The sequence below is a fragment of the Andrena cerasifolii genome, chromosome 4 (assembly GCF_050908995.1).
Source record: "Andrena cerasifolii isolate SP2316 chromosome 4, iyAndCera1_principal, whole genome shotgun sequence".
NCBI classification, from domain to species: Eukaryota; Metazoa; Arthropoda; class Insecta; order Hymenoptera; family Andrenidae; genus Andrena; species Andrena cerasifolii.
This window is the reverse complement of record NC_135121.1, coordinates 5,600,866-5,627,785: the sequence shown is the minus strand read 5'-3', so window position 1 is coordinate 5,627,785 and position 26,920 is coordinate 5,600,866. Positions and strand designations below refer to the sequence as shown.

General features: G+C 36.1%; 3 protein-coding genes across 4 annotated transcripts; 2 read left to right on the top strand and 1 right to left on the bottom strand.

Moving 5' to 3' along the window:
- The first annotated feature begins 71 nt into the window (after window positions 1–71).
- Window positions 72–12,074, top strand: Singed (fascin domain-containing protein singed). Its single transcript, XM_076809738.1, has 8 exons — window positions 72–261; window positions 1,862–1,984; window positions 2,484–2,727; window positions 8,043–8,176; window positions 8,405–8,691; window positions 9,421–9,581; window positions 9,850–10,317; window positions 11,206–12,074. Exons 2-8 carry the CDS (start codon window positions 1,922–1,924, stop codon window positions 11,409–11,411), a joined length of 1,563 nt encoding a protein of 520 aa, XP_076665853.1. The 5' UTR covers window positions 72–261; window positions 1,862–1,921; the 3' UTR covers window positions 11,412–12,074.
- A 1,299-nt stretch (window positions 12,075–13,373) lies between these two features.
- Rnasez (ribonuclease Z) lies at window positions 13,374–19,470 on the bottom strand. 2 transcript variants are annotated; one of them, XM_076809613.1, is made up of 7 exons: window positions 19,203–19,470; window positions 18,776–18,991; window positions 17,860–18,577; window positions 16,152–16,471; window positions 15,657–16,055; window positions 13,925–14,268; window positions 13,374–13,839 (listed from the first exon to the last, which is right to left on the bottom strand). In XM_076809613.1, the coding sequence occupies exons 2-7, from the start codon at window positions 18,947–18,949 to the stop codon at window positions 13,464–13,466; spliced, it is 2,331 nt and encodes a 776-aa protein (XP_076665728.1). In that variant the 5' UTR covers window positions 18,950–18,991; window positions 19,203–19,470; the 3' UTR covers window positions 13,374–13,463. The 2 variants fall into 2 exon arrangements, with proteins under 2 accessions (XP_076665728.1, XP_076665729.1); XM_076809614.1 differs by lacking the exons at window positions 18,776–18,991; window positions 19,203–19,470 and adding an exon at window positions 18,695–18,721.
- Window positions 19,471–20,736: 1,266 nt separating this feature from the next.
- LOC143367624 (SCY1-like protein 2) lies at window positions 20,737–25,452 on the top strand. Its single transcript, XM_076809619.1, has 3 exons — window positions 20,737–22,861; window positions 23,206–23,587; window positions 23,671–25,452. The coding sequence occupies exons 1-3, from the start codon at window positions 21,172–21,174 to the stop codon at window positions 24,101–24,103; spliced, it is 2,505 nt and encodes an 834-aa protein (XP_076665734.1). The 5' UTR covers window positions 20,737–21,171; the 3' UTR covers window positions 24,104–25,452.
- The last annotated feature ends 1,468 nt before the right edge of the window (window positions 25,453–26,920 follow it).

Here is a 26,920-nt window from a genome sequence, read left to right as displayed (position 1 = left end):
TGCAGATCTTCTGTTCTATGCACAGTCCTGATTCTATGGTGGGATCAGACGTTGCGCATGCGCCGGAAGTCCTGTGGGATCCTTAACACAATCGGGAGAGGACAAGCGAGTCAAGTCAGTCGCCGGGTATCTTTGTTGTGACGAACGTAATTTGTTGCTCGTGACTGGTACTTCCTTGCGTACCTCTCTCCTGTCTCGTTCTCCGTGTTTCACCACGACAAAGTGTGCACACTTCTATCTTCTTTTCTGCCCCTTTGACCGGTGAGTTTATAGATTTGCTTGGCAACAGGAGCGCAGAGACCGCGGAGATTTCCAGCATTTCCTCTTTAATATATGCTATACGTGTACCTATTGGTTGAACTCGTGAACTTGAAATACAAATGCATAGACGCACGTTACTATTATTGATTTACTACCAGCTTCTGCTCTCCGGACGGCGGCCGTCTTTCCGATCTTACGATTACAAAGAGAATATTACACTGCACAATAATATCGCATTAATCGGTACGCAGTGCCTTTTAAATTTCAACTATCCGCGATATTGTCGAAAATTTCAAGGCAGAATTAATCAAGTGCCGCTTAATGTCCTGAAATTTAATATCATTTTATTTAATTAATTGCTGCCGGAATCCAATTATTCCACATTTTATGCTTATATTTCGAATCCTAGGCGTTATCGATCGAGTCGCACTTTACGCTTTTTAAGGCGATTCGAAAGTACGTATTTTAAAACCGATTGTCAGGAGCTTCGTTTCAGAAGCTCCTGTCAGTGCCCTAGCTTTCCTATCGTATTATTGATTTTACGGATTTCCGGGATGAATAACTACGCAGCTTTACACATTGTATTTTTATTTCCATTTCTATTTTTTATTTCTATTTTTACTTGAATAAAGTTTTCCAAAGCAATTGCGCGTAGCTGTGTTATTGCAAGTGCCAATAAATTGATATTTTCAGAGTTTCTTATTTAATCAGCACAAATAAAACGATAGAGGGCGTGATAAATTTTATTCGAGTCTGCATTTTATTCTTTATTCCGTGCTTGAAAAATCTCAACACGGTTAGACATCTTACGGCTTCGAGTATGCAATAATTGGATTGGAAGAGCGTGAGATAGTAGTATTTTTAAGAACAACGCCAGTAACGAAGGGAAATGGATCGAGTTCTGTGTTTATTATCAAAAGTCCTTTTATCTTCTTTCCGTTGGATGAGCTGGCCCCACCCAGACAGAAGCCACGTAGAAATGAGTCACTGAGTTGAGAGTTGAAAATAAAATATCCCATGGGAGAGAAAAATATTTCGGGATAAAAATAGCGATATTCAAAGTTAAGGAAGGCCGCGTTGACTAAATATCTTTCTGGGTAGGTCAGGCTCATATCTCCATGGGACCCTGACCCTGACCGTGGAAGAAGCTAAAACCTTTTCTTACTAGTCCATATAATTATCTGCGATGCAGTGGGTTGGAAAAGATTTAATAAGAGTAGTTATTCGAACGTTGAATTGCTTAATGTAAAAATTATTCAAACATTATCTACATGAAAATTTACAATTTCTTCCTATCGTGAGTATATATTTCGGAGGAATAATTATACAAAAGAAATTTCTTCCGTTGATAACTTAATTTATATAGCTAAAATTTGTTATATTCAATTTTAAAATCAACGATCTCAAATAATCGATTATTGTTACGAATATATAACCTGGAATACAGTGTGTTCGTAAGTAATTGTTGTTCTGGTAAATTACGAGAATAATTTGAAGTATTTTAATAAATTTCTAATTTACGAAAATTACAAACACTGCACTCGTATAATAAATCCTGCATTGATTCTAATGTCTAATTTCCATTTGACTGCTATTACAGAAACAATTTGTAGGATTCTTACCACACGTGCGTCCGAACGTCAATCGATCCAAGTAAACGATGCAGACGAACGGTTCTGAAAATGTCGGCGCCGAAAATGCAAACGAGAAAGCGGGATGGACGGTAATGTTGAATTACTTAAAAATTATACTCCTTCGCAAAGAATCTTCATTTATCCATACATCGGTTTAGAATTATTTGAAAATATTCAATTAAATGTAGCAGTGATTCTCAACCTTTGGGTCGCGAAGTGTTTTCTGGGGGATTGCCATAGTTTTTTTTTATCATTATTAAGTTAGAATTATATTCTGAAATGCCTATTTTTAATGTGTTTTCTTTACCTTATTAAATTAATCTCACCTTATATGGGGAGGGAGCCGCAGGTTCGCAGGGAATCGCGACTAAAAACGGTTGGCAGACACTGGAATGTAGCATAATTAGAGTTACTGATTTTAATGGGTTTATTGAAGGAGACTTAAATAGCAATATTTGCACAAATGAATTAATCCAATTAATAACCGTAAATACTTTATATTCTCTGAATATATATCATTATTTCAATTTAACTATATACCCAAGTTGTGGAATCTATTTTATAAAATACTTATTTGATTATTTCCAGGTCGGATTAATAAATGGAAAATTTAAGTACCTTACAGCTGAAACCTTTGGATTTAAAATCAATGCAAATGGCTCCAGTTTAAAGAAGAAGCAATTGTGGACTCTAGAAGGCAGTGAACAGCAAGTTTTCCTTCGGTCTCATTTAGACCGCTATTTGGCAGTGGATCAATTTGGAAATGTTACCTGTGAAGCGGAGGATCCTAGCGATCCTGGCTGCGCCTTTCAAATTCAATTGGCTTCTGAGGGTATTTAAAAACTTTCTCTTCAAGTTCAATTTTGTTTACTTTATGAAATAGCATGCATGTTAGTGTTATATTCTTGTGTACTATGGTGCAGTGTACACGTATGACTTATACATAATTAATAATATTTTCTGTAGGTTTATAGCTATGAATTGCAAAAGTTATTGGAAAAAGTTGAGTGTGAATTTGGCATAGAAAAATTTGTTTGTCACTATAAATTTTATTATCATTTGATAAAAGTTTAATTTTACAAAAATCATATACATTTAAACTTCTTTTTCTCTAAAAAAATTCTAACAGCTACGCTGAAGATTTAACGCTAACGCAATTAAATGTTAAGGAATAAATGTACGGAGCTCTAAATTTTTAAACAACATATAAGTTTGTGTGCATGCATAATTGGCTGCTTGGCGGGCATGGGTGCCTGCCAGGAAGCGGCGACCGCAGCCGCGGGCAAATAGAGACGTCACGAGCAGTAGTGGAGGAGTGGGGAACGGCTCGAGCCGTGAGAGTGTCGCGTGCCTAAAGGCTGCCGTTCTAATGTGCGGCCGGCGACTGTGGCCGGCACCGGTCCCACTAGTGCAAGGGAAAAACAGATACGGCTTTTCTTCGGAAATTTGGCAACGTTGCATGTCACTAGGCATAACTCAGCGGTTCTAGTGACATGTAACGTTGCCAAATTTCCGAAGGGAAGCCGATTCTGGCGCCTAGTGTACATCTCCCTTGCACTAGTGCAGGCCTGCCCTTTACGGTGCAAATACCTCCTGAAGTTCTGGGACCCGGGCAACAGTCGGGCGCGTAACTGTTCCAAAGCTACCCGTTGCGAGAGCTGTGAGAAAACTGCATGAGTGTGCGTCCATGTACACTAGGCGCCAGAATCGGCTTCCCTTCGGAAATTTGGCAACGTTACATGTCACTAGAACCGCTGAGTTATGCCTAGTGATATGCAACGTTGCCAAATTTCCGAAGGGAAGCCGATTCTGGCGCCTAGTGTACGAGCCTGCATGGACAGCCGCACACTCATGACGTTCTCCCGCAGCCCATGCTGTGGTTAGCAACGTAACAGTCCCGCGCTCGGCTGTTGCCCGGGTCCCAGAACTTAAGGAGGTATTTGCACCGCAAAGGGCAGGCCTGCACTAGTGGGACCGTCGCCGGCCGCCTTAAAGGTGCGATTTCCTAGCCACGATTGGCCATGGCGGTTCACTAAAGAGATGAGTGTGTGCATCCGCCATATTGGGTCCTCTGGAGAGAGAAGATTATTGAGTACCCGCCTTTTTGAGTATTGTCAAATCCGCTTTATAAACCAAATATAAACTTAAATGTAATAAAATACTCTAATAATGAGTCGTGCTGCCATGCATCAATGTCAACAACGTATATTTTGTTTATAAAGCGAATTTGACAATACTCAAAAAGGCGCGTACTCATTAATCTTCTCTCTCCAGAGGACCCAATATGGCGGATGCACATACTCACCTCTTTAGTGCTCTAGCATGGCGGTTCGTAGGGCACGGGCCACCGATACAGCCCTTTCATGTTTTATACAGGGTGTCCCAAAATTGTGGAACAATGTTGAGCGTGCAATATGACTGATGCAAAAAGACATCGAAAAGTCCTTTACCGTTTTGGGATCCGACGTTTCGTTCTCGAGATATTAACAGTTGAATATTGGCGGTCCAAGTTCCGGGGCGCGTAGTTTAAAGCCGAAACAGCTGAGCGCGGAGGAGTGACCGCTCACACGCCCCGGAACTTGAACCGCCAATATTTAACTGTTAATATCTCGAGAACGAAGCGCCGGATCCCAAAACGGTAAAGGACTTTTCGATGTCTTTTTGCATCAGGATATTGTATGTTCAGGATTGTCCCTCAATTTTGGGACCCCCTTCTGTATAGTTACGCGGTGCGCTCCCACTATATACTTAAGCTGGTCCCCACTTATCATCTACGTCGTTATTTGCCCACGGGCATCTGGTGGGCATCCGTAGAGCATCTAGGTATTCATGTCTGGTCTAGGGGATTGCGCCTTGTTGGGTCGAAAAATAGGTAATTCTTTGTAAATTTTTTGTACACAAACGGTTCGACAAATTAATTTGAGATTTGGCAAGCTGTTTTATTGTATCTTGAACTATTGTTCTGAACTTTTGTGTGACAGTGAAAAAAACATGGCAAATACAGAGAGAGAGAGCATTGAAAAATAATTGGGTGGCCCTGGCATTAACGAAAAGTAGTGTAAGGGTTATCCGAAACACAAAATGGAAAAGAGATTCTTCATCTATATGAATGTGACTATCCGTGGTAGTATTTATTTTAAATTCTAAGAAGCAATGATATTGAAAAATCTTTCGGAAAATGCATGGGATATTAGTCCGGGTACAAACTTGAGGCACGAACACGAACGAGGCAAGCCGAGGCAGAATGAGCATGCAAGTGTTGCAAGTCTGTGAACTTCACCAACGTTCAACACTTGTATGTTCATTCTGCCTCGGCTTATACCAACTTGATCACTTTTGTCCTTCGATGTCAGGGATTCTGATGAGATGGAAATATATTATAGGTCATATGAAATTAAGCGGGGTTTAAGTAATCATCCTTCCAGTTTCGTAATTGTTTAAAGCATATACGTCCCCAAAGTTGACAATTTTTGCCGATTTTTACGAAAACTGACTTCACAAATGAATTTTTATCTCCGATTCATTAAACGTATAGATTTCGTTTTTCTTTTCTTTTAATCACAAAAAATCGGTCCTTGCTGATTTTTTTTTTAAAATTGTTATTCCCTTCGTATAGGGATGTTAAAAAATTCTGCAGTATACGAAATTAATTACTCTATTGTACACTTTCAACATATTAAAAAATTACAAGGTACTTATGTCGAAAAATGGTTCATTTAAAAGACATTTTAATTTCAATTTTACAATATAATATTTGCATTTACGCCTCCACATTTCTTCTGTATGTATATCTTTGCTCGTGTTTACTAATAAAGTGTTATACTTATTGAAAACATTAAACCGTTAAATTCTCTTTCATGAAAAAGGTTGTACAGGTATTTTTGAAATAAGATTTGCAATTCGGACAATTTCTTTATTTAATGCACTACTTAAATTACAAAACATGCTCAAATAGCCAGCCACCTAGCTATTCTGCACATATGTTTTATAAATGACATAATCTTGTATCGCTTAAAATAAATAAATAAAAGTCCTAAGCACAAAGCATTAAAAGCTTCCAGATACTGAAAAGTTACTGATGCTTACAAGCAAACAAAGATATGCAGAAGAAACATAGAAGCATAGGTCCAAATATGTGCTATATCGCAAAATTGCAGTTAAAATATTTTCTCAACCAATCATTCCTCAATACATGTACCTACCACTTCGGTATAGAGAATAAATTAGCACACTAATTAATGTATAAAAGAAATATATAGTTCTATTTCAAAAAGTAAAGGTGATCTTGAAATCTTTAAACTCCTGCACCACCGAAGCAGGCAGGTAGGTACACCACGTGGTACACCATTCAAAACCATTTAAATTTGTGTAACGAAATTTTTTTCTATGTCCTACTGTTTTAAACCTATAGTCTACCCAAATTGCATTTAATATCCTGTACAAGGTTTATACAAAGTTTCAGTAATAGATTCAATCAAATTCAACATATATTCCTGAATTTGAATCACTTAACTATCAAATTATGTTCTTGATGAAATTGAATAATATTTACAAAATTAATTGTACAGTACGTGGTAAAGTGATATCACGTTAAGAATTGAATATGCGTCCACTGTAAGCTTGTTCATTGATTCAATAAAATTTCTAGGATGTAGCATACCGATTTGAAAAAATATTTATTGTAGGTACAAATAATATATATAATAATAATAATAATAAAAAAAAATAATTCTTTATTGTACAGTACACTTTACAAAAGAAAACATATGCGAAAGCGAGAAAGAGGAAAAAGAAAAAGAAGAAGTCAAAGAAGAAGTCAAAGAAGAAGTCAAAGAAGAAGTCAAAGAAGAAGTCAAAGAAGAAGTCAAAGAAGAAGTCAAATAAGAAGTCAAAGAAGTCAAAGAAGAAGTCAAAGAAGAAGTCAAATAAGAAGTCAAATAAGAAGTCAAATAAGAAGTCAAATAAGAAGCCAAAGAAGAAGCCAAAGAAGAAGCCAAAGAAGAAGCCAAAGAAGAAGCCAAAGAAGAAGCCAAAGACGAAGCCAAAAAAGAAGCCAAAGAAGAAGTCAAAGAAAAGTTAGACTTGAATAGCACGTATAACAGTAAAGAGGGCAAGATGAAAATTAATATTTATTTTTTACCTAACAAGGCGAAGGTGAAACATTTATTATAAACAAAATGGGATATCGCGTCAAAAAAATCGTATGCTACATTTTAGATATTTTATCAATGAACAATAAAATCATGGTCTTTCTAATTTCAGACGAACCTGGACGTCATAATTTAAATAAACCGTTCCCGCGGAGGAGCTTCGCGGGACAATACATAACTCAGCCATTTTTTAATATCTCTGTAGAATGTTATACAATATATTCATTAATTCATGTCCTAAACATAAAAAATATCACGAAAAAAAAGTTTGTCTAATTTGGAGCTGTTTTGAACGTCTTAGGGTGGCGTAAACCCTTAACTAGGCAATATTTGGCACTCTCTTGAACGCATTTCTCAAGCTTCAGTTATAGGTAGATGGTGTATGTACATTAGGAGATGATTTTAATGCATCTTATACAGAATTAATGTTATATTTTTTAATCCTTTATAAAATATTTAAATATAAAGTTAACTTATAATTTATTTCTACCGTTGCGTCTGAAATTATAATTTATGATGAGTATTTTTTCACATGCCTTGTTAAGTATCAGTTCTATTTATATATGTAGATAATGCTCTTATCTTCTGAAGTGTTTAAAACCATTTTAAACTTCATATTTTCCTTCTACGACTTTTATCCCATTGCTTTTTGTTGACAGTAATAATATCGAGGAAGATCTTAATGATCAGACTAATAATATTATATACTAGTTTTGCTACTCGGCTTCGCCCGAAATTTAGATTCTGATTTAATAAAAAATTTTTATTTATTTATTTATTTATTTTGTGAAAATAATCACATTCATCTGGATTAGCTAGGCATAATGAGCTGAGGTACATTTCGCGACCCCAGAGTTTACCGTTCGAAATTTTTTAGGCGACAGACAAACACACAAACATACGATACCCTTTCTGCTTTATATTATAAGTAACGTAATAATTAATGCTTTATAAATAATTTGCAGTTATTTAATTCTGTTTTTTTTTTTTAACTTAGGAAGTGGAAGATGGGCTTTGAAGAATATTCAAAGAGGATATTTTTTGGGTTCGAGCCAAGACGAACTTAAATGCATGGCTAAAGCACCAGGTGAAGCTGAATACTGGCTTGTGCACCTTGCAGCTAGACCTCAGGTGAATAATACTTCATACATCAAGAAATGAGAAATCCAAAGCTTGTTACTTCTCCACGCAATTATAAATATTAACTACTAATATTATATTATATCACTATTCTGATTTGCATATGTATTTACAGATATAAATTGTCTATAAGGGTTCGATTTCCTTTGTTTGCTAATGAAGGGGATTTGTAGAAACTTCCAGGGAGGAGTGTAAAAAAAGAAATCTGTTTATTTTTAGGTAAATCTAAAATCTGCTGGAAGAAAACGTTTCGCTCATCTAAGTGCAACGCAAGATGAAATTCATGTGGATGCACCCGTTCCCTGGGGAGAGGATACACTTTTTACCTTAGAATTTCGTCCTGGCTCTATAGAAGATGATCAAGAGCATACTAAATCCGAAGGTGGACATTATGCTCTCCATACTTGCAACAATAAGTATCTGGCACGTGACGGAAAACTTTTGGACTCTTGTACACGAGATTGCCTCTATGCGGCTGAGTTCCATGCTGGATTACTTGCCCTCAGGTTAGACCCACTGGCGTTCATTTTGATTGCGTATTACGTGCAATTTACGTAGAACGTATTTCATTCAAGTTAATGTGTTTGGGATAATTCAATGCCTCGGCTAACTATTCGAACTTTCATTTCTGCGTATAATCTAACAATAAGAAATAATATATACACGCAGTTTGTTTGTTATAATCTTTTACTTTGGTAAACTCAATTTAGTTTATCTTCAACTACACAGTATTATTGTTATGACAAAGCGCCGAAGCGTCTCCTCGTTGGCTAAGGTGACAATTTATTATCAGAACACAATATTCACAATATCTCTACTATTATTAAGGGGGTAGGCTCTTGTTGGCAATGTACTCCAGTACACTTGATGCTCGCAACATTATCATGAAATTATTACATTTATCTATATACAACGATAACATTAACATTTCTTGAACTATGATTTTAAAGGAATTCGTCTCAGTTATCAGATTTGCCTCTGCAAATTCTTTTGTTACTCTTTCCCTATCGTTGTAAAGCATTCTACAATGAAGATATTTCGATTTATTACCACAGGCAAATCATCTCACATAATAATCAGTTTCTAAAATATTAAATATGTGTCATTAAGTGTTGTTTATTTCATTAATCGATCCCCTAATTATTGTGGCAAACACATCGGCTAGAAAATATTTCAAATGAACGTAATCCCTAATGATAATGGAAGTAAGCGACTAAAATTCTAATTAATTAAAGAGATTTGCACGGAGCATATTTGGCACCTATTGGAAGTAAGGCAGTCCTAAAGTCGAGATCAACAACAGTCACGCGTGATGAATTATTCTCCTTAGAAGAATCACTGCCACAAGCCTCCTTTGTTGCTGCCTTAAATCAACGATATGTGTCCGTGAAACAAGGTATTATTTGTTTGCATAGATCCTACTAGCAGTCCTAAAACCCTTTAAAACATCAATTGTTATAACAGAATTTACATATTGCTAAAACTCAATAAATTCAATTTTCTCTGTGCAAGTACTTAATCTCAAGTTATTTCACAAAATGTATGGTATAATTATACGAGCTCTTAATTTTCAGTCATATTTCATTTCTTTACTGTTTAGGCATCATAAAAAATAAGTATTTAAAAAAAGTGTATTCGCATAGTAACGTTATCAATTATTCCAGGAGTTGATGTGACAGCCAATCAGGATGAAATCTCTGGACACGAAACTTTCCAACTGGAGTTCGATCGTGTAACTAGAAGGTGGTACGTGCGTACCATGCAAGATCGTTATTGGAGCCTTGAAGCTGGAGGAGGAATTCAAGCTTCGGAGCATAAGCGCTCCTCCAATGCTCTGTTTAATCTGATTCAATCATCAGATGGTACAGTTGTTTTACAAGCTAACAATGGCAAATTCTTGGCAACCAAGCGCTCCGGGCACCTCTACGCTAACGCTGACTCAGTCCTCGGATTGGACTCGGAGGCCAGTAAATACTACTTCTACTTGATGAACAGGCCTGTTCTAGTTTTGCGCTGTGAACAAGGATTCGTAGGGCCTAAAAGTTCGTCCAGCTCGAAACTAGAATGTAATAAAGCCATCTACGAAACTATCAGAGTGGAGAGATGCGAGCGCGGAATCGTTAGATTTAAAGGTAACATTTTTTGTCAATTAATTCTTCCTCAGTTGCTTTGTGTTTATTAGGGTGGCTCTTATTTAGTCTAGGTAAATTTTTTTTCAAGATTTTCTTCGGGGCACCCTCCAGAATAGTTACAAATAATTTTAAAAAAATCAGTGTAAAGTTTGAGCTCGATCGGATAACGGGAAAGAGTGCCCCTGGGCCCTTAAACATTTATATCATTATTTAACAGCTCGTGAAGTCGATTTTATATAATATCCTGCAGGTTATTGATTAAATAAAAAAATATGTCAAACAGAAGTTGTAGATCCGGACAAGGAGCATCTTTTATGTTGTATTACTTTTTCTTGTGCGACAAACGGTTTTCGAAGAAAGTCCGAAAAACTAAATAGAAAAGTTTTTTCCCTCAAATTTTTGAAAGATTAAATGCTTCTAGAACACTTTTTATTTATGAAGGCGAACAAAAAAAATGAAATTTTTATTTTCGAGGACTATTTTTTAAACATTTAAGGGGGGGGCATATACTGAAATATGCGGGAAAAAATCTTATTTTCAGTGTTTGATATGTTATGAATGTTTCCTGAAAATTTGGGACCGAAATTCGCAAAAATATCGAAAATAGGAAATATTCATGACATATCAAACACTGAAAATAAGATATTTTTTGTTATCTTTTTCGCATATTTCGGTATATGGCCCCCTTTAAATGTTTAAAAAATAGTCCTCGAAAATAAAAATTTCATTTTTTTTGTTCGCCTTCATAAATATAAAGTGTTCTAGAGGCATTTAAACTTTCAAAAATTTGAGGGAAAAAAACTTTTCTGGAGGGTGCGCCGAAGAAAATTCGAAAATAAGTGCCACCCTAGTGTTTATACATTACTTTTATGTAATTGTACATTTCAGGTCAAAATGGCAAGTATTGGCATGCAGACAGTGAAGGAGTAAATGTGGACTCTGACGTACCTTCCGATGGTTTCTACTTGGAATTGCGAGAGCCGTCTCGTATTTGTATTAAGCACACCGATGGAAGATATCTTGCAGCAGGGAAGAATGGGGCATTGCGTCTTGGAGAAACAGACTTCGACTCTGCAACAAAATGGGAATTCTAATCAACTGGATGATCACGCAATTAGCTGTGCTCTTTTCAACTTTCTCTTCGTAATGCAACGGTTGAATTCGGCTAAAGAAAAGGATGGCGGTAAACATAAGCATGGGACTCAAGTGATTTAATGAACCGAAGATCCGATAAAGGCTTTTCTTTCTTTTCCCGTGCAACTATGAGGAACGAAAGAAAAGAAATTACTTAACAACAATGTTGAGTGGAGGAAGTAATGGACTGAGGGTTGAAAAGAACGCAGCTAAAATCCACTGCCCCCTTTTTATAGCTTCGAATGTAATCTATCATATTTATAAGTACAGGAAGAACTCCTATCGAGTACTTAATTAGGAGTACATTGTCGAATTGACTTTTCTACGATTTTTTTTTAAACTTTTACTACTAACTAATGACTTAACTCCACTCAAGTAATATCGTATAAGACTGATCATTCGCATGTTTGCAGAGTAGTTAGCGGTTATTACGTCGTTCCTTGATTTAACAGAAAGACTCGACATCGATTTTAATCTTTTAACAATAACGTAATTGAATTATTTCTTATCGTTTTTTTTTCTCTCAAGTTAACCGTCTATCTGCAATGTTATTTATTTTTCAAGGCTTAACTCTTGCCCAATCGGCAGAATGCACATAAACGTTAACGATACATTTCGTTGAATTTCGGGCGTTATTTTATGTTACAAAGGTTTTTGTAACTTTTCAGCAGTACTCTACTATTAATTGAGATATACATATATATATATATATATATATAAATATATACATATATATATATATAAATATATATATATAAACATATATATATATAAATATATACATATATATATATATATAAATATATATATATAAATATATATATATAAATATATATATATATTTATATATATGATAACGAGGACTCATTACAATAGCCGTCAGATACGTAAATCATTGTTTGCGTACAACAATCTTTATATTCCTTATAATCCGATAATTTAGTTGGGCGATACTAGGACTTGGTGAATTATTTATGTTTGGAAAGGAAAGTAGAACAAAAAGTATTAAGGACCTGGCCAACCGTTTGCGCCAGCCGTTAAAACGAATCAGTTTTCTAGTCTCCGCGTTAATATTAATTAGTGTTCTTGATGTTTGAATTTATGTAAAGCCGTTTATACACTAGACAGCACACTTGCGCGGCACGGCAACGGACGAAACAACAATTCAGTTAAAGAAAATAATCATTCCATAACGTAAACGTATTTACTTTTACATTACTCAGATATAAATATATACATACTACCAAACACGAGCGCACAAATGCGTGGTTAGTGTAAACCTGCTATCTAGTGTACATGCCTCTAAAAAACAAATCGATGCAATAATCGAATTAATCTACGTAATTTCAGACCACGCTTTTTCTACATAACATTCAACATTCCGCGAGCTGTGTAATAGTCGAGACATTTTTACAGCTATTTTTATGAAGGAACTATACATCGTAACCCGCTTAGGAACCATTGGAAGCATGAATTTCGTATTATTGAGTACCGACTTTATAGACGTAAAACTTATCAATTAACTTATAAATAGACAAAGTTTGCCCTTTTCTGTCGAGCCTTCGATGTTCTCGAAACGCGCCGGCGTTCCGATTCGACAAGAAGGGGCAAATTATTTTTGGATCTGCTTTTTTACCTTTTATATGATACTTTATTACCTGCTCTCTATTTTTTATACACAAACAAGATTAATACTAGGATCGATATGTCAAGAAAATTATCCGTAATTTACGTTATTTATCGTATTGAGGAAAGCGGGATAAACTAAATGTATTATGTAAGCAATAAATTCTGCTCTCAAAAAAAAAAAAAAAAAAATGCGTTGTATTAATTATTCGTACCGTAACACCTTTGTGCTAATAGCGCGCGTATCGAGGTGCCTAATCGCCTCGCGTGATTGGATCTAAAAAGTGACGAGACAATTTTACAATGTAAAAAGTATATTTCATTCTATTTAAATAAATTAAATTTCTTTATGATCAACACAATATCTTTCAGCCGATACAAGATTCTCAAACTGTTAGCAGATGTTTGTTACTTCGCTTTTCCAAGGTTTTGTAATATTCGTTAAACATTAGCTTCAAACACGGGTAGAAAAGCGGCAACAGTGGTAAATGCGACAGCTTAATGTCCATATTATCGTAAGCCAGCCCGACATTCGTTTCCTCTTCTGGGAGTATAGGGATCTTTGAATAACGCTGGCTAAAATGCGTCAGTAATATGAATTTTGCGTTCATCGATTTCCCAGCGTTTATTGCTTCGGACGTTGTTGAGTGAAATTTCCGTAAAGCTAAGTTTTTAAGTTTGTCCTCCATCGTTGCCTCGTGAATCAACAAATCACAATCTTTACCTAAACTTATCAGATTTTTACAAGGCATAGTGTCACCGCTGAAATACGGATATTGCAAAAAATTATTTACTTTATTAATTTTATTCAGATTCTTTCTACAGATATCAAATATGCGAGACTTACCTGTAAACTATCTTCTTTCCATCGTTCAGAGTAACGGCGACACCGTACGAATGTTTACAGTGCGTAACAAATACGGTATTTATTTCTTTAATATTCAGTATATTATAAAATATACTTTCAAAGGATTTCGATAATTTGTGATTGTTGAGGTAGAAATCGAAATTGTTCAATAAGGAATATAAATGTGAAATAGGTTCCATCTCATTATGATAAAAGCTCAACCACGCTGCAATCTCGTTCGGCGCTAATAAAAATACCCGATCGTTTGTAAATTTCCCTCTTTTCTGCAGCAAACCAATGATGCCTAAATGGTGGTCCGCGTGCATATGCGATACATAAATAGCCTGAGGAAAGAAACATTAATCTTGAAATTTACGTGTAACATAATTCTCATTACAGTAATTGAAGGGTCGGATGCAATAAGGGACTAGCGCTCGAAAGTGGGAAAAATAATTGTCCAAACGCTAAGAAAGATTGGAAAATTAAATGTTGTTAAACTGAATTTGAAAAAATATAGTGCTGCAAAGCTCGTCGCGACACACATTTTTTCTATTTGCAGTTTGTTTATCCAATCATTACTATTCGAGCTAAAAATTATAAACAAAAAATTTTATTTCTTTCTCCAAAATCATTATTTCTTTAAACATAAATTGCGATAACTTGAGTAAATATGAACGGATCGTTATGAAACTTAAAACGTAACTTCAGAAAACCAACAGTCAACGCGAGTGCTAAGACTACTAACAAGGGAAGATCCCGGACCCGAAAATTAAAAAAATTCCATTTTTGTTCGCTGCCCAAATTCACTCGAAGGGGGTGAAATTAGCCCCTGAAAAATCGTGTTATAACTCGGGAACTGTAAGAGATAGAAAAAAAGTTTCAAGACATAAGTTACTTCTTTTAATTAGATCTAGCATTTGGTAAAAAAAATATTTTACAGTTCACGGGTTATAGCAGAAAATCGGAAAATAACCGAATTTTCAGGGGTCAGTTGCACCCCTTTTAGAGTGCATTTGGGCAGCAAATAAAAATTGCGTTGTAATCAGGGGGAAATTCCCTACATATTCATGAAGTTTCAGAATTTTTTGAATTTCCGGGTTCGGGATGTTCCCTTGTAAGTAGCGTATTATACGCGGCCGCTGACTGTTGGTGGCGCGCGAGATTTATATATATCCTCATACCTTCTACAATTATTTATTAATCAGTGTGAAAATTGGTGAAAATCTTCCTTGTATACTAAGGAAAAACTTTGTAGCTGCAAGTTATATGTACCTCAAAATTGCCTCGATACTTTTTAACGGCGAACGTTGAAAAACATGGGTTGTGTCCAGTATTACTTTTTAATTAAATATTATTACATTTGTTAACATAAGGGTTTTGTGCATACATTTTACGGCTTCGCTAGAGTTTTCTGAAGTTACGTTTTAAGTTTCATAACGATCCGTTAATATTTACTTAAGTTATCGCAATTTATGTTTAAAGAAATAATGATTTTGGACGACGAAAATTTTTTTGTTTATAATTTTTAGCTCGAATAGTAATGATTGGATAAACAAACTGTAAATAGAAAAAATGTGTGCCGTGACGAGCTTTACGACACTATATTTTTAAAAATACAGTTTAACAACATTTAATTTTCCAATATTTCTTAGCGTTTGGACAATAATTTTTCCCATTTTCGAGCGCTAGTCCCCTTATTGCACCCGGCCCTTCAATTATACTATTAGCATACCTTAATAGTACATAAAATGTTGCCAATCTCTGAATTTCCATAGAATCTAACGAGCTGATCCAGAGTGCCCTCCCCGCAATCCAATATAATGCTATTGCTTTCGTCAAGCCTCAGAAGAATACCGCTTGTATTTCTAATTTTGTTCGGCGTGCTGGAACCGGTGCCTATCATAAGAATCCGTGGATACTCACAGCTGTTTTTCAAACTATGTTCCGTTGTTATTCGGTCAATATTTGTTTTTAACTCTGCCAAGGTATCCAGAAAACCGGGAATCTTCGAAACTTCGTCGATATATGTTTCTGGCTGCGGGCAAATCTTCGGCACGGTAATATTCTCCAATGCCGGATGTAATTTTAATGTTAACATCGTTTTCGCACGATGGATATTATCATTCTTCGCCTGAAATAAGTACGCACTACTTACATTCACGAGACTCGTAACGAATTACCATAATTCATACCATTTCTTATTATTTCTTATTCATAGGTGCCTTACTTCTTCGTCATCGGGGAGGAAGTCTTCGCTTAGCAAAGGAAAGATCTCGGGATGCAACATGTGCAACAGATACTGATTCTTATAGACAGCTTCGCTAGCTATGCTAGAGTTATTGCTATTTAAAATTATGTGCTGCGTGTTCTGCGAAAACTTTTTCATCCAATCTTGGTATCGTGCGTCGTTCAGAACATTTTCGGGAGTAAAATGAAATATGCAATGAACTTCCTCGTCTTCTTCCCTCGACGATGCGTCTTGATACTTTAAAAAGGCAGAGTGATTTACAGTGGAATCCAAGTAATCGTTTGTAGGACATTCTACAACTGAAAGTAAAATAAACAAAGATGTTAAAAGAGTTTACAAAAAATTACGCCATATTAAGGGGGTATGCCCGTTTGAACTCTCGTTAAATGTGTAGAATTTGTGGATTTTTTTACAAGGCAACCGCTTGATGAAGATTTCCCGTTTTTTTACCATCTTTATATGGTATTATGAACTACTTAAAAAAAAAGTTTCAGTTAAAAAACTATTGTTTTTCGGAAGTTATGCATACATATCCGAAAGTCTCTCGATTTTAGACGGCTAAACGGTGGGCCTAAAAACTCGTGCTACGTTCAACTAATTCACTTCCAATTTTGCATGCAGGATCGTAATAAGATTCCACATCGTCCAACGAGGGCTTTTTTTTTATTCCGATTCCCCGTTTATTATTTAAAAAGAAAGAGTTGGTATTTTCTCTTAGAAAAATGTAACTTTACCTTTGATCTCTCACCATTTCTTTATTTTTCAAAAATTTCAAAATCGGCCCCGTTAGATGATAGCTATTGACATACTTTATAAGAAGATCTTATTGTTTTTAATTTCAGACACGACATACAGCTGTTTTCAGGCCCACCGTTTAGCAGTCTAAAATAGGGAGACTTTCGGATATGTATGCATAACTTTCGAAAAACAATAGTTTTTTAACTGAAACTTTTTTTTTTAAGTAGTTCATAATACTAAAAAAACGGGAAATCTTCATCAAGCCGTTGACTTGTAAAAAAATCCACGAAATGTACACATTTTCCGAGGGTGCAAACGGGTATACGCCCTTATGGCAATCTTCATTTCTTTCATGACACTTGTACACAAAAAAAGAGTAATTTAATCATACACTGACCCAAATGAAGTCATGTATCTCTTTAGCAAAAAAATATTTTTGTAAATACTGGAAATAAGAGAAATATTTGAGGCGAGAAAGTATTTACTTTCTGAAAAAGAGATTTTATTTATTTGCAAGAATAATCTATAAACTGATAAAAAAATGTCAAGTTCTGAACATAGAGTTAGAAAGTGGTGTGGAAATAATTTTCAATTAAGGGGTCATTCTGGTAATCACGCTGCAAAATTCGGCAACATTCAGGCTTCTTTTTTTCAGTGAATACAATGAATAACAATGTCAATTTTTTTATTTATTAAGCTACTTGTAATGTATACGGAAGAATTTTTTAAATACACTTTTAATTGTGTTTTTTCAATGTTATCTGGAGTTCAAAATTGCGCACATTCGAACTTCAAGTTTCGAAATTTTCCATTCTTACTTGAAGTTTGAATGCGCGCAATTTTGTTCAATTTTGACTTACGTGGCTAATTCCAGCACCTGCGATAGCGGTACTCATAATAATTAAGACCCCTTAAAGATCTGTTTACTGGCGAACATATTTAAACATACCTATAAAGACGACCTTTGGACCAAGTGGCAAGCAAACATCTTTACTAAAAACGATTGTTCCATCCTCTTTCGTAACATCTAATCCTTCTTTTAATAACTTTAAAAGTGGACCACGTTCTATACCAGATTCTATACACTTATCCAACAACAGTTTCCCGTGTCTCGGATTAATTTCACAAATAAAACACGTTACGTCCGTAATGGTCTTTAATTTCTTTTCTCCTCTTACGAAGCCCTCTTCTGTGTCCTCTGTGTCTAAACCCCTTTTCCCATTTACGTTCAGGGAGTATTGCTTATCGCCGACCAATTTCGCAGAGCTTTCGTCGATGCTTTTCGCAGTCTTCATTATAGGAACATACCAGACACTCGTTATATGGTCTCTGTATGGTTCGGATTCATTAATGGGCTGGTAAGAAATATTCAAGTTGGGCAGGAAAACAAATTTTTTAACTGTATCCAGAAGATCACTGATCCCATCTGCGCTGTGAATATTTATTTCAGATACACCTGCCTCTTGTATCGTTAAAAGTATACCTGGGAGTCCCCCGATATTTTTCCAAGATGTCCTAGTTAGAAATACATGATCCAACTTGGAGAGTTTGCAATGATATTCCTGGCTCAGTCGTTGGGATCCTTCTCCGCAATTAAACATGTAATTAGAATGGTCAGTCGTCATAAATACACAGACCGGTGATCCAGGAGCGCCACTTCCGAGGACCTATTTTTAAAAATATCAGTTGTAATCCACGTGTTACTAATCTCATGAAATTCGAATACAAGCTCGATCATGTTAACGCTCAGCTAGCAGGATGCTCGTTGCCCTTGGAACACTTACATGTATTCGCATCCCTCGCTAGCTAAGCGCTAAGATGACGATAAGCGTTTTGTTTAACTATTTCCATTTGTTTTGCATTACTTGTAATGTTACGCCAGAATTATTGGTTTGCAACATTTTCAACTTTTTCTTCTGACGCATTGCTATCATGTTATACATTTGCGGCATACCCTTCGACATTTTGGAGAAGAAATTAATTCTTTTGTAGAAGATACTGGCGAGGTGATTGTACACACATAGAGGCAATCGAAGCATTACCGAATTAGCTGCTAATAGGCAACTTTCGCTCTACTGTCGCTGTAAAGAAAGAGAGCTTCTTAACTGTTTAAAAATTAGATACATGTTGTTTTGTGTTATTTATTCCACATTCCGCTGGAAAAGTAATTATTCTCCAGCTATAACTTCATTGTTTTATGAAACGAGTTCGACGAAAGTCGGAGAAACTCGGTGATCGTAAAATATCTTTGTCTATGTGTGATTACGATGTAATAAAGATATAATTAATTACAATGGAAATTTTCATGGGTAAATGCACGTGTCCTCTCTATGCGATGCATATAAATATACGCACTTGCATGCACCTATTTAGTGCAAACGTTCTGTCTGTTTTATTAGAAAATTACATTCTAACTAAATTGCAAAACTGTTTCTTCGAATGCTTTACTATACTAAAATAGGTTAACGTTATTTAGTAACTATCTCATTGTGTAGTGTTTTTGAAATTGTGCAAATGCGAACGAACACGTTACTCAAATCATATTGTGTTCGTACACTCACACAATGGGGAGGATGCCGCAAGCTCGGCGCAGGAGGCGCCACTAGCGCGTGCACTGCGGTTTTGCATGAGTGCGCATGTGTGAATGGTGTGTGCGCGCGAATATTTCATTTGTGGAATGTATGAAGTGGGTAGTTACATATTAATGTTTCATAACACACTACGGGCGGTATTCTCAGTCGCTACTTATTATTAAGCAAATGCTTAAGCATGCGGCTTCCGCTACTAACCTAGTAGCTAGTAAAGGATGTCGCATACTTAAGCGTTTGCTTAAGAATAAGTAGTGACTATGAAGACCGGCCCTAGTGATCCTCTAGGGAGTGATCGGTATTGGCATTTTCTTATTTCCGCTACGCAATCTGGTGGCGAAAATTAATTGGCAGTATTGGGAATTTCGACTGTTTGATGATCGATTTTGTAAAATTTAACAGACTATTTAATGACAAAAACATTATTGCACTGTTTCAATACTTGTGCGACACCAGTCCTGTAACGCAATTCACCCGATTACAGAGCTTACTTTAGTAGATGGCGCTCTCAAAGTATTTCCCAATAACCGCAGCCATTTTGGAGCAAATCCGGAAATAACATAACCTAAACCATATCTATCTCTTTCTAACAGTATTTCTCTCTCTCTTTCTGTCAGTACTTCTGTCTCTTTCTATCAGTATTTCTCTCTTTCTTTTTTACAGTTTCTTGCTCTCTCTACTTCCGGTTTATACCCCAATTGTGTCGACCAATAGAAAACGCGGAACACATTTTCCAATCACTACCTAGAGGATCACTAGCAACACTTCTAACAAGGGAAGATTTTTGTTTGCTGCCCAAATTCAATCGAGGGGGGTGAAATTAACCCCTTAAATTTCGGCTATTTCCCGATTTTGTGTTATAACTCGCGAACTGTAAGTGATAGGGAAAAAGTTTCACGACAAAAGTTACGTCTTTTAATTAGATCTATCATTTGGTAAAACAAATATTTTGTAGTTCACGAGTAATAACACAAAATCGGAAAATAACCGGGTTTTTAGGGGTGAATTACACTCCCTTAGAGTGAATTTGGGCAGCAAACAAAAATTGCGTTGTAATCGGGAGGAAATTCCCTACATATTCACAGTTTCAGAATTTTTTGAATTCCCGGGTTCGGGATGTTCCCTTGTAAGTCACAACACCTTTCGCGGCAGCTAGGGGAACTAAACAGAAATCGGCACAAAATCGCTGTGGTAAAAGGTACAGAGTCGGAACACCTGTCTATTACACCCTGTTGAAAACTAACAGAACTGATATCAACTTTCGTGGAAAGTGAGGTTGACTCATTATCGACACATTCATCCAAAACCTTTCACTTTTCGCTGGGTTTAGAAGTGTCGCGAAGTGTCGCAAGTGAATACAGTTAATCAGCGAATAATGAAATTATCCTGTGATGGATTTGCGAAAAAATTATTTTCTGTATGACAGTACACAATACAAGTCGATAAATACTACATGCCCAAGTGTCAAAATGATGCATTAAATGTGCAATGAAATTCGTCGACCAAAAGCAAGGTTATCAAATATCGAAATAAAGTATACATCGAGAAGGATTCGGAAATTCTAGAATTGTTAATTAAAATGAAGAATTCATTGGCGTAGATCGCGTAGCAACACCGAAACTAGTAAAACAAAGTATTTGTAAAGCAAACCGTAAAATACCTAGTAAACCAAGATGGATGTGTTGACAAAATTACGGAACACCGTCAGCAACACAATTTCTAATACCGTTCAAAACACTGCTTACGGTTTATCTCAGTTGTCAAACGTCCTTCCGGGTAATCCAGTCACCCGAGAATTCGAAGTAAACGCGCACATAGCGAGCGCAGGCCCAGGATTACTCTGGAAGATTTACAGTGGCTACAAAAAGTCCACGAAACAAGAAGCAGCAATTTTCGTATTCGAGAAACGCATGCTCGACAGATTTCCCCGAAACGACAGGGAAGTAATTTTAGAGACTCTCAGAAGAGGCATCGCCCAAATAACAAAATTACGCCACCCACAAATTTTAACTGTCCAGCATCCGTTGGAGGAATCCAGAGACAGTCTGGCGTTCGCGACTGAACCCGTGTTAGCTAGTCTAGCTAATGCTTTGGGGAATCACGATAATCTACCGCAACCGTTGCCGCTGCTCTTGAAAGAGTACAAGCTACACGACGTTGAAATCAAGTATGGGCTGTTACAGCTCGGAGAAGGTCTCGCGTTTTTACACGGAGACGTTAAATTATTACACAGAAACTTATGTCCAGAATCTATCGTCATTAACAGTCACGGAGCGTGGAAAATCTTTGGCTTCGATTTCTGTGCTTTGAACCAAAGCGTAGAGGGCAAACAACCTTTGTGGTTGTACACGGAATACAATGCGTCGATTTCGCCAGCTGCGCAACCAAATTTGGACTACCAAGCGCCAGAAACCATTCTGGCGAGTAGCATCGGCACAGCCGGCGACATTTTTTCTTTAGGAATGCTGGCGTATGCATTACATTCCTCGGCGAACGTACCTCTTCACGAATCGAACAACGACTTCTCGAAATGCAAGAAGTTTCTCGAGAGCTTTAATGGATCGATCGTTGTTTCTAAACTCCTCCCTGTTCCAGAGACTCTCAGGGATACTGTTAAACTGATGTTAAATCATAATCCTGAATTAAGGCCGGACGCTCATCAGTTCGTAAAGATTGATTACTTCACAGATATAGGGGTGAAAACTTTGAACTATTTGGATAAGATTTTCCAATGGGATAATTTACAAAAGTCGCAATTCTACAAAGGACTGCCGCAGCTTTTGAAGCAACTACCGCACAGAGTTATATTGCATAGAGTCCTTCCAGCTTTGTATAAAGAATTAATTAATCCTCCGATGATTCCTTTCGTTTTACCAAGCGTATTGTACGCTATGGAAACTAGCTCCGTGGAAGAGTTTAGAGAATATATTCTGCCTAATATTAAACCTGTTTTAACGTTAGACGATCCGCCGCAGATTAGTCTTGTGTTAATGCAACATGCTGATTTATTGTTAAAGCTGTGTACTACGGAGGTAATAAAGACAGATATAGTCCCAATGCTGCTACGCGCTCTAGAATCTGAGTGGGAGCAATTGCAAGAGTTGTGCCTGTCAGCTTTACCTAACATTATAACAATGATCGAAGGGCCGGTGATTAAAAACGCTATTTTGCCGAGAATGAAGAAGATCTGTTTGCATGGGAAAGGGAGCAACAGTAAGAGTCTTGGAGTAAGGGTCAATTGTTTGTTGTGTCTTGCGAAAATGTTACCTAACTTTGATAGATGGTTGGTACTTGATCAAGTGTTACCTTTCCTACAAGAAGTTCCGCACTCTGGTGAACCTGCAATTCTTATGGCCATTATAGGTACTATACTCTGTTAAAACATTTGTTCAGTGTTAGAGAAGTAGAGATAATTAAAGGATCATTCCATGCGAAATCGGACGCTTTTCGGAGTAACATTTCGGATTTAGATGAAACTTGGATATGTTGTAGTCTTTAGGGATATATAAACATATCTCGACGGATTTTTCAAAATGTCAAAAATTGTGGATCTTACAGCTCTTTGAAATATAGTGTTAATTTTTTTTCAAAAAATTATAACTGTTGAAAAATTATAAATCTGAAATGTTACTCCGAAAGGTATCCGATTTCGCATGGGATGACCCTAAATTGTGCTAATAATATGTATTTATTCATCTTTTTATTAGGAATTTATCGAATATTACTGAGTCACAGTAAACTAGGGGCAAATAAAGAAATATTAGCGACAAAGATTCTGCCGTTTCTGTTACCGTTATGTATCGAACAGAATTTTAGTCTGTCGCAGTACGAAATTCTTTCGAATCTTGTGACTGAAATGATAAATCGCGTGACTGCAGAACATAAAGAAGCTTTGAAACAATTAGATGCAATGCGCCATGAGACTGAGCAACTCGATCAAGAGCTTTCGCAAGCTTCCAACATTTTCAGAAAACTGAATTCAACTACCGATGCTGTAAATATAGTTCCTACAATTCCTCCGCCAACTGTAAATACAAATTTGAGGTCTCTACAAATTGAAAATGGATTGACAATGGAAGATAAATTTCGGTTAGTAAGATTAATTACTGTTATTGATTTGTCAGTGTGATAAAATAGATTTGCTATATTTCATTAAATCTCTTAATTTGCAGATTAATTCAACAGCAAGAAGTGCATCAAAGACTACAATCTCAGCCACCATTGATGCCAAGAACTGTTCAGCAGCCAACGAAACCTCCAGTAAAAGATTTAACCGATACTTTATTAAAAACGAATTTGGATCAGTTAAATCTCTCAATGTCAAATTCAAAGTCTGATTGTTCTTGGACATCTTCAAATTCGAATCAGCAACAGTACTTCAATCCACAAGGGATGATGAGTGTACCGTTAAGTCAGCAAAGTAACACTTGGAATTCCAATCAACCCATGTGGAGTCCAACTATTCCTCAAAACACTATTAATTACCCTGTAAATCAAGGAAATTTTGCAACTAATCAATTAGAATTTCATTCGAATTTAAATTCTAATTCGAGCCAGAAGGTTGAAAACACACCTGCTCAAGATATAATGGATTTGCTTAGTTAATGATTTTAATAGCACAGGTTCGTTGGATAATATTTATTAGTAAGTAATGTAAGGATGACGACTAGTGTTTATTATAATGGAAAAAAAATAACATACATACTTTACTGTCTTTTACTTAATACGTTTTCGTTACGAAGCTAACGATATGTAAAGGTGGGTCCACACCAAACGCGCGGCTCAAAACTGCGCGCAGCGGCTTCGTTCATGTTCGTAGTTGTTCCCCAGTGCGCAAAGTGTTCGGTTATGAATCGTGACGAGCGTATCAAAATCGCAAGTGCTGCATTCGTTATAATCTACCATTTATTAAAGAAAAAGCAGAGAAAAACGCGCATACGACGTTACTGGGTTACATCGCTATAAGGAAGTAGAAGAATTTACACAGGCAACGAATTGTTAAAATTGTTTAAAATTTTTGTAGAATATCTGAGAATGTTTAATTTTTAGTTAGTGTGCCAACGTTCATCGAACGCGTACGATCTTGCGCGGTTTTACACGGTTTTGCGTGGTTCTGCGCCGCGCGTTTAGTTTGGACCCACGTTAAGACACCGCGGAAAGTCATAAACATAGGACGAATGGATTAACCCACATTGTTATCTTATTTCTAAAATTATACATTATATTTGATGTGTTTGCTTAATCGTGACATTTATTTATTAAAATGCGTTTCATGTTTTGAGTACAGCTTCGTAAATATTTAAAACATTTATGAAAATACTTGAATATAAAAATTTGTACATTGTATGACAAATGTTCTGTTTACAGTAAAATTTTATTTAATTCTTTTGTATTATGTTATAGTACATTGAAGTTAGAAAATTTTCAGTGTTTCTGTAAATTCAAACAGAACTCAAGTGGCTTACAAAATTTTAGAAGCAAGGTAATAATATTTATTGTACGCAAACATTTACCGATACATGAGATACATATCTAATAATAACTTAACACACATTAGGATAAAATGGAAATTCCTACAATCGAGCATTGCATAAGCTCTGAGCGTGGAATCCATTTTTATGTGTGCATGTGAGTTACTTAATTAGAACATTTGATAAATTCGAAAAAATTATATACGTATACATATATGTATAAGGAGGTATATATTGTAATATTTATCGGTAAATGTATACTTTTGGTTATATATGTTTATTCTTTACATTTATGAAATACATTTTGAACTAACTAAATAATCGTAAAACATGAATAATTTGCAGTTATGCTAGTCTAAAATTATACAACTGTGAAAAACGTGCTATTACATTCCATTTGGATTATCAGAGTACTGCTTTTCAAATTTTGTTAAATACCTATGCTATTTCTTGAAATAAACATTTTGAAAAGTTTGTTATAAATTATACTATTTCTTTTTTTGATCATCCCAAGTATTGTCGGCGGTAGAGCGCGGCAGCCATCTTTAGGTCTGAATTAGTAGTATACCTATATACTACTTTTTCAGCCTGTCTTCGTCAGGCATTATTATCCTATATGTATAATATGATCCCCTGAGATAAGCACAATTTTTTGGAAACCTCCCTAGAAACAATTTTCCCTACGAAATGCCGATTTTCCAACTTTCGGGTACTTTTCTGATATTCGCAGTAGGTACTACCTGTCTTGTCTTAGGCCATGTCATGTTATTTGCAAAGAAAGAAAAAGAAACTTACTAAGACTTAGTAGTCCAGCAGTGCTTAAAACCCTTAAGGTTCATAAAATAAACATAATACCTGTTTTAGGCCACACGTAGTACCATTTTCGAATTTTCCAGGTTTTGAAATTTTACGTTATTTGCCGTGCCGGGAAAACCCCCTGCTTAGACGTCACATAAAGGTGCGTTTAGACCAAACGAACGAATGCTCGTTCGCCCCTCACTTCGACAAAATTCGTGCTCATTTAGTGTAAACGGCAATCTGCACTTGCAACTCTTCATGACTTGGATTTTGTCGCAGAATACCGCCCTCACTGTTCTTATAGAATCTCAGTTGTATATTTTGAACAAATGTAATCGTTCTTGATCAATTTAAATTAACGAATATTTCTTCACTTTAGTTAACAAGTATAATGTATATGTGAATACTTTAGCCAATCAAATCAGTGTGTGCATACAATAGTACAATTACTATTTATGAATGTATATATTCGCTGAATTAGCACGCTTTGACCGTAACACAAGCTATATTGAAGTACTTAAAAAATAATTCAATTAAGATCAAGAATAACGCTCACAGTAAGCAAATTTTCGCAAGTTAAAACAATCAAGATCACAGCACAGATGGCACCACCAGTCGTCCCTTATGTGGGGTTTCGTGTTTGTGTTGTGGTATGCCTGTTTGCGCGCGACTTTATAATTTATCGAATGAATGAAGTGAGTTATTAATGTTTATAATTAATTGTTCTTCTGTTCATTAGTTGCTAAGGTTTCTGTTACATTTTCTGTATAAATTCATAAAATATTCTGTTCCCCGACCTAACGGACGTTTTCCTAATTTCCTCGATTAGTCACGTAGTCTATCTAATCGGATATCCCCCACACTTATATGGCGGCTGAAAGAGGTCGATTCCCCTTCCGTCTTTCACTTTAACCCCCAGCGTCCCTAAGGGTGTGTTTCAATTCACGCATACTGCGCATAGACTGCAGGCAATGGTGATTGGTGGTTCATGTAGTGAGTGAATAGACTGCATAACCTAATTCATAGAATTCCCTAGAATCCTCCAACTTCTAGCGCATGATGCGTGCAGCAACTACAGAAAATCAAGCCATAGACAGCCAATGCACATAATGTGCGCATGCGTAGTTGTTCGAATTCGAATACTCCAATCAGG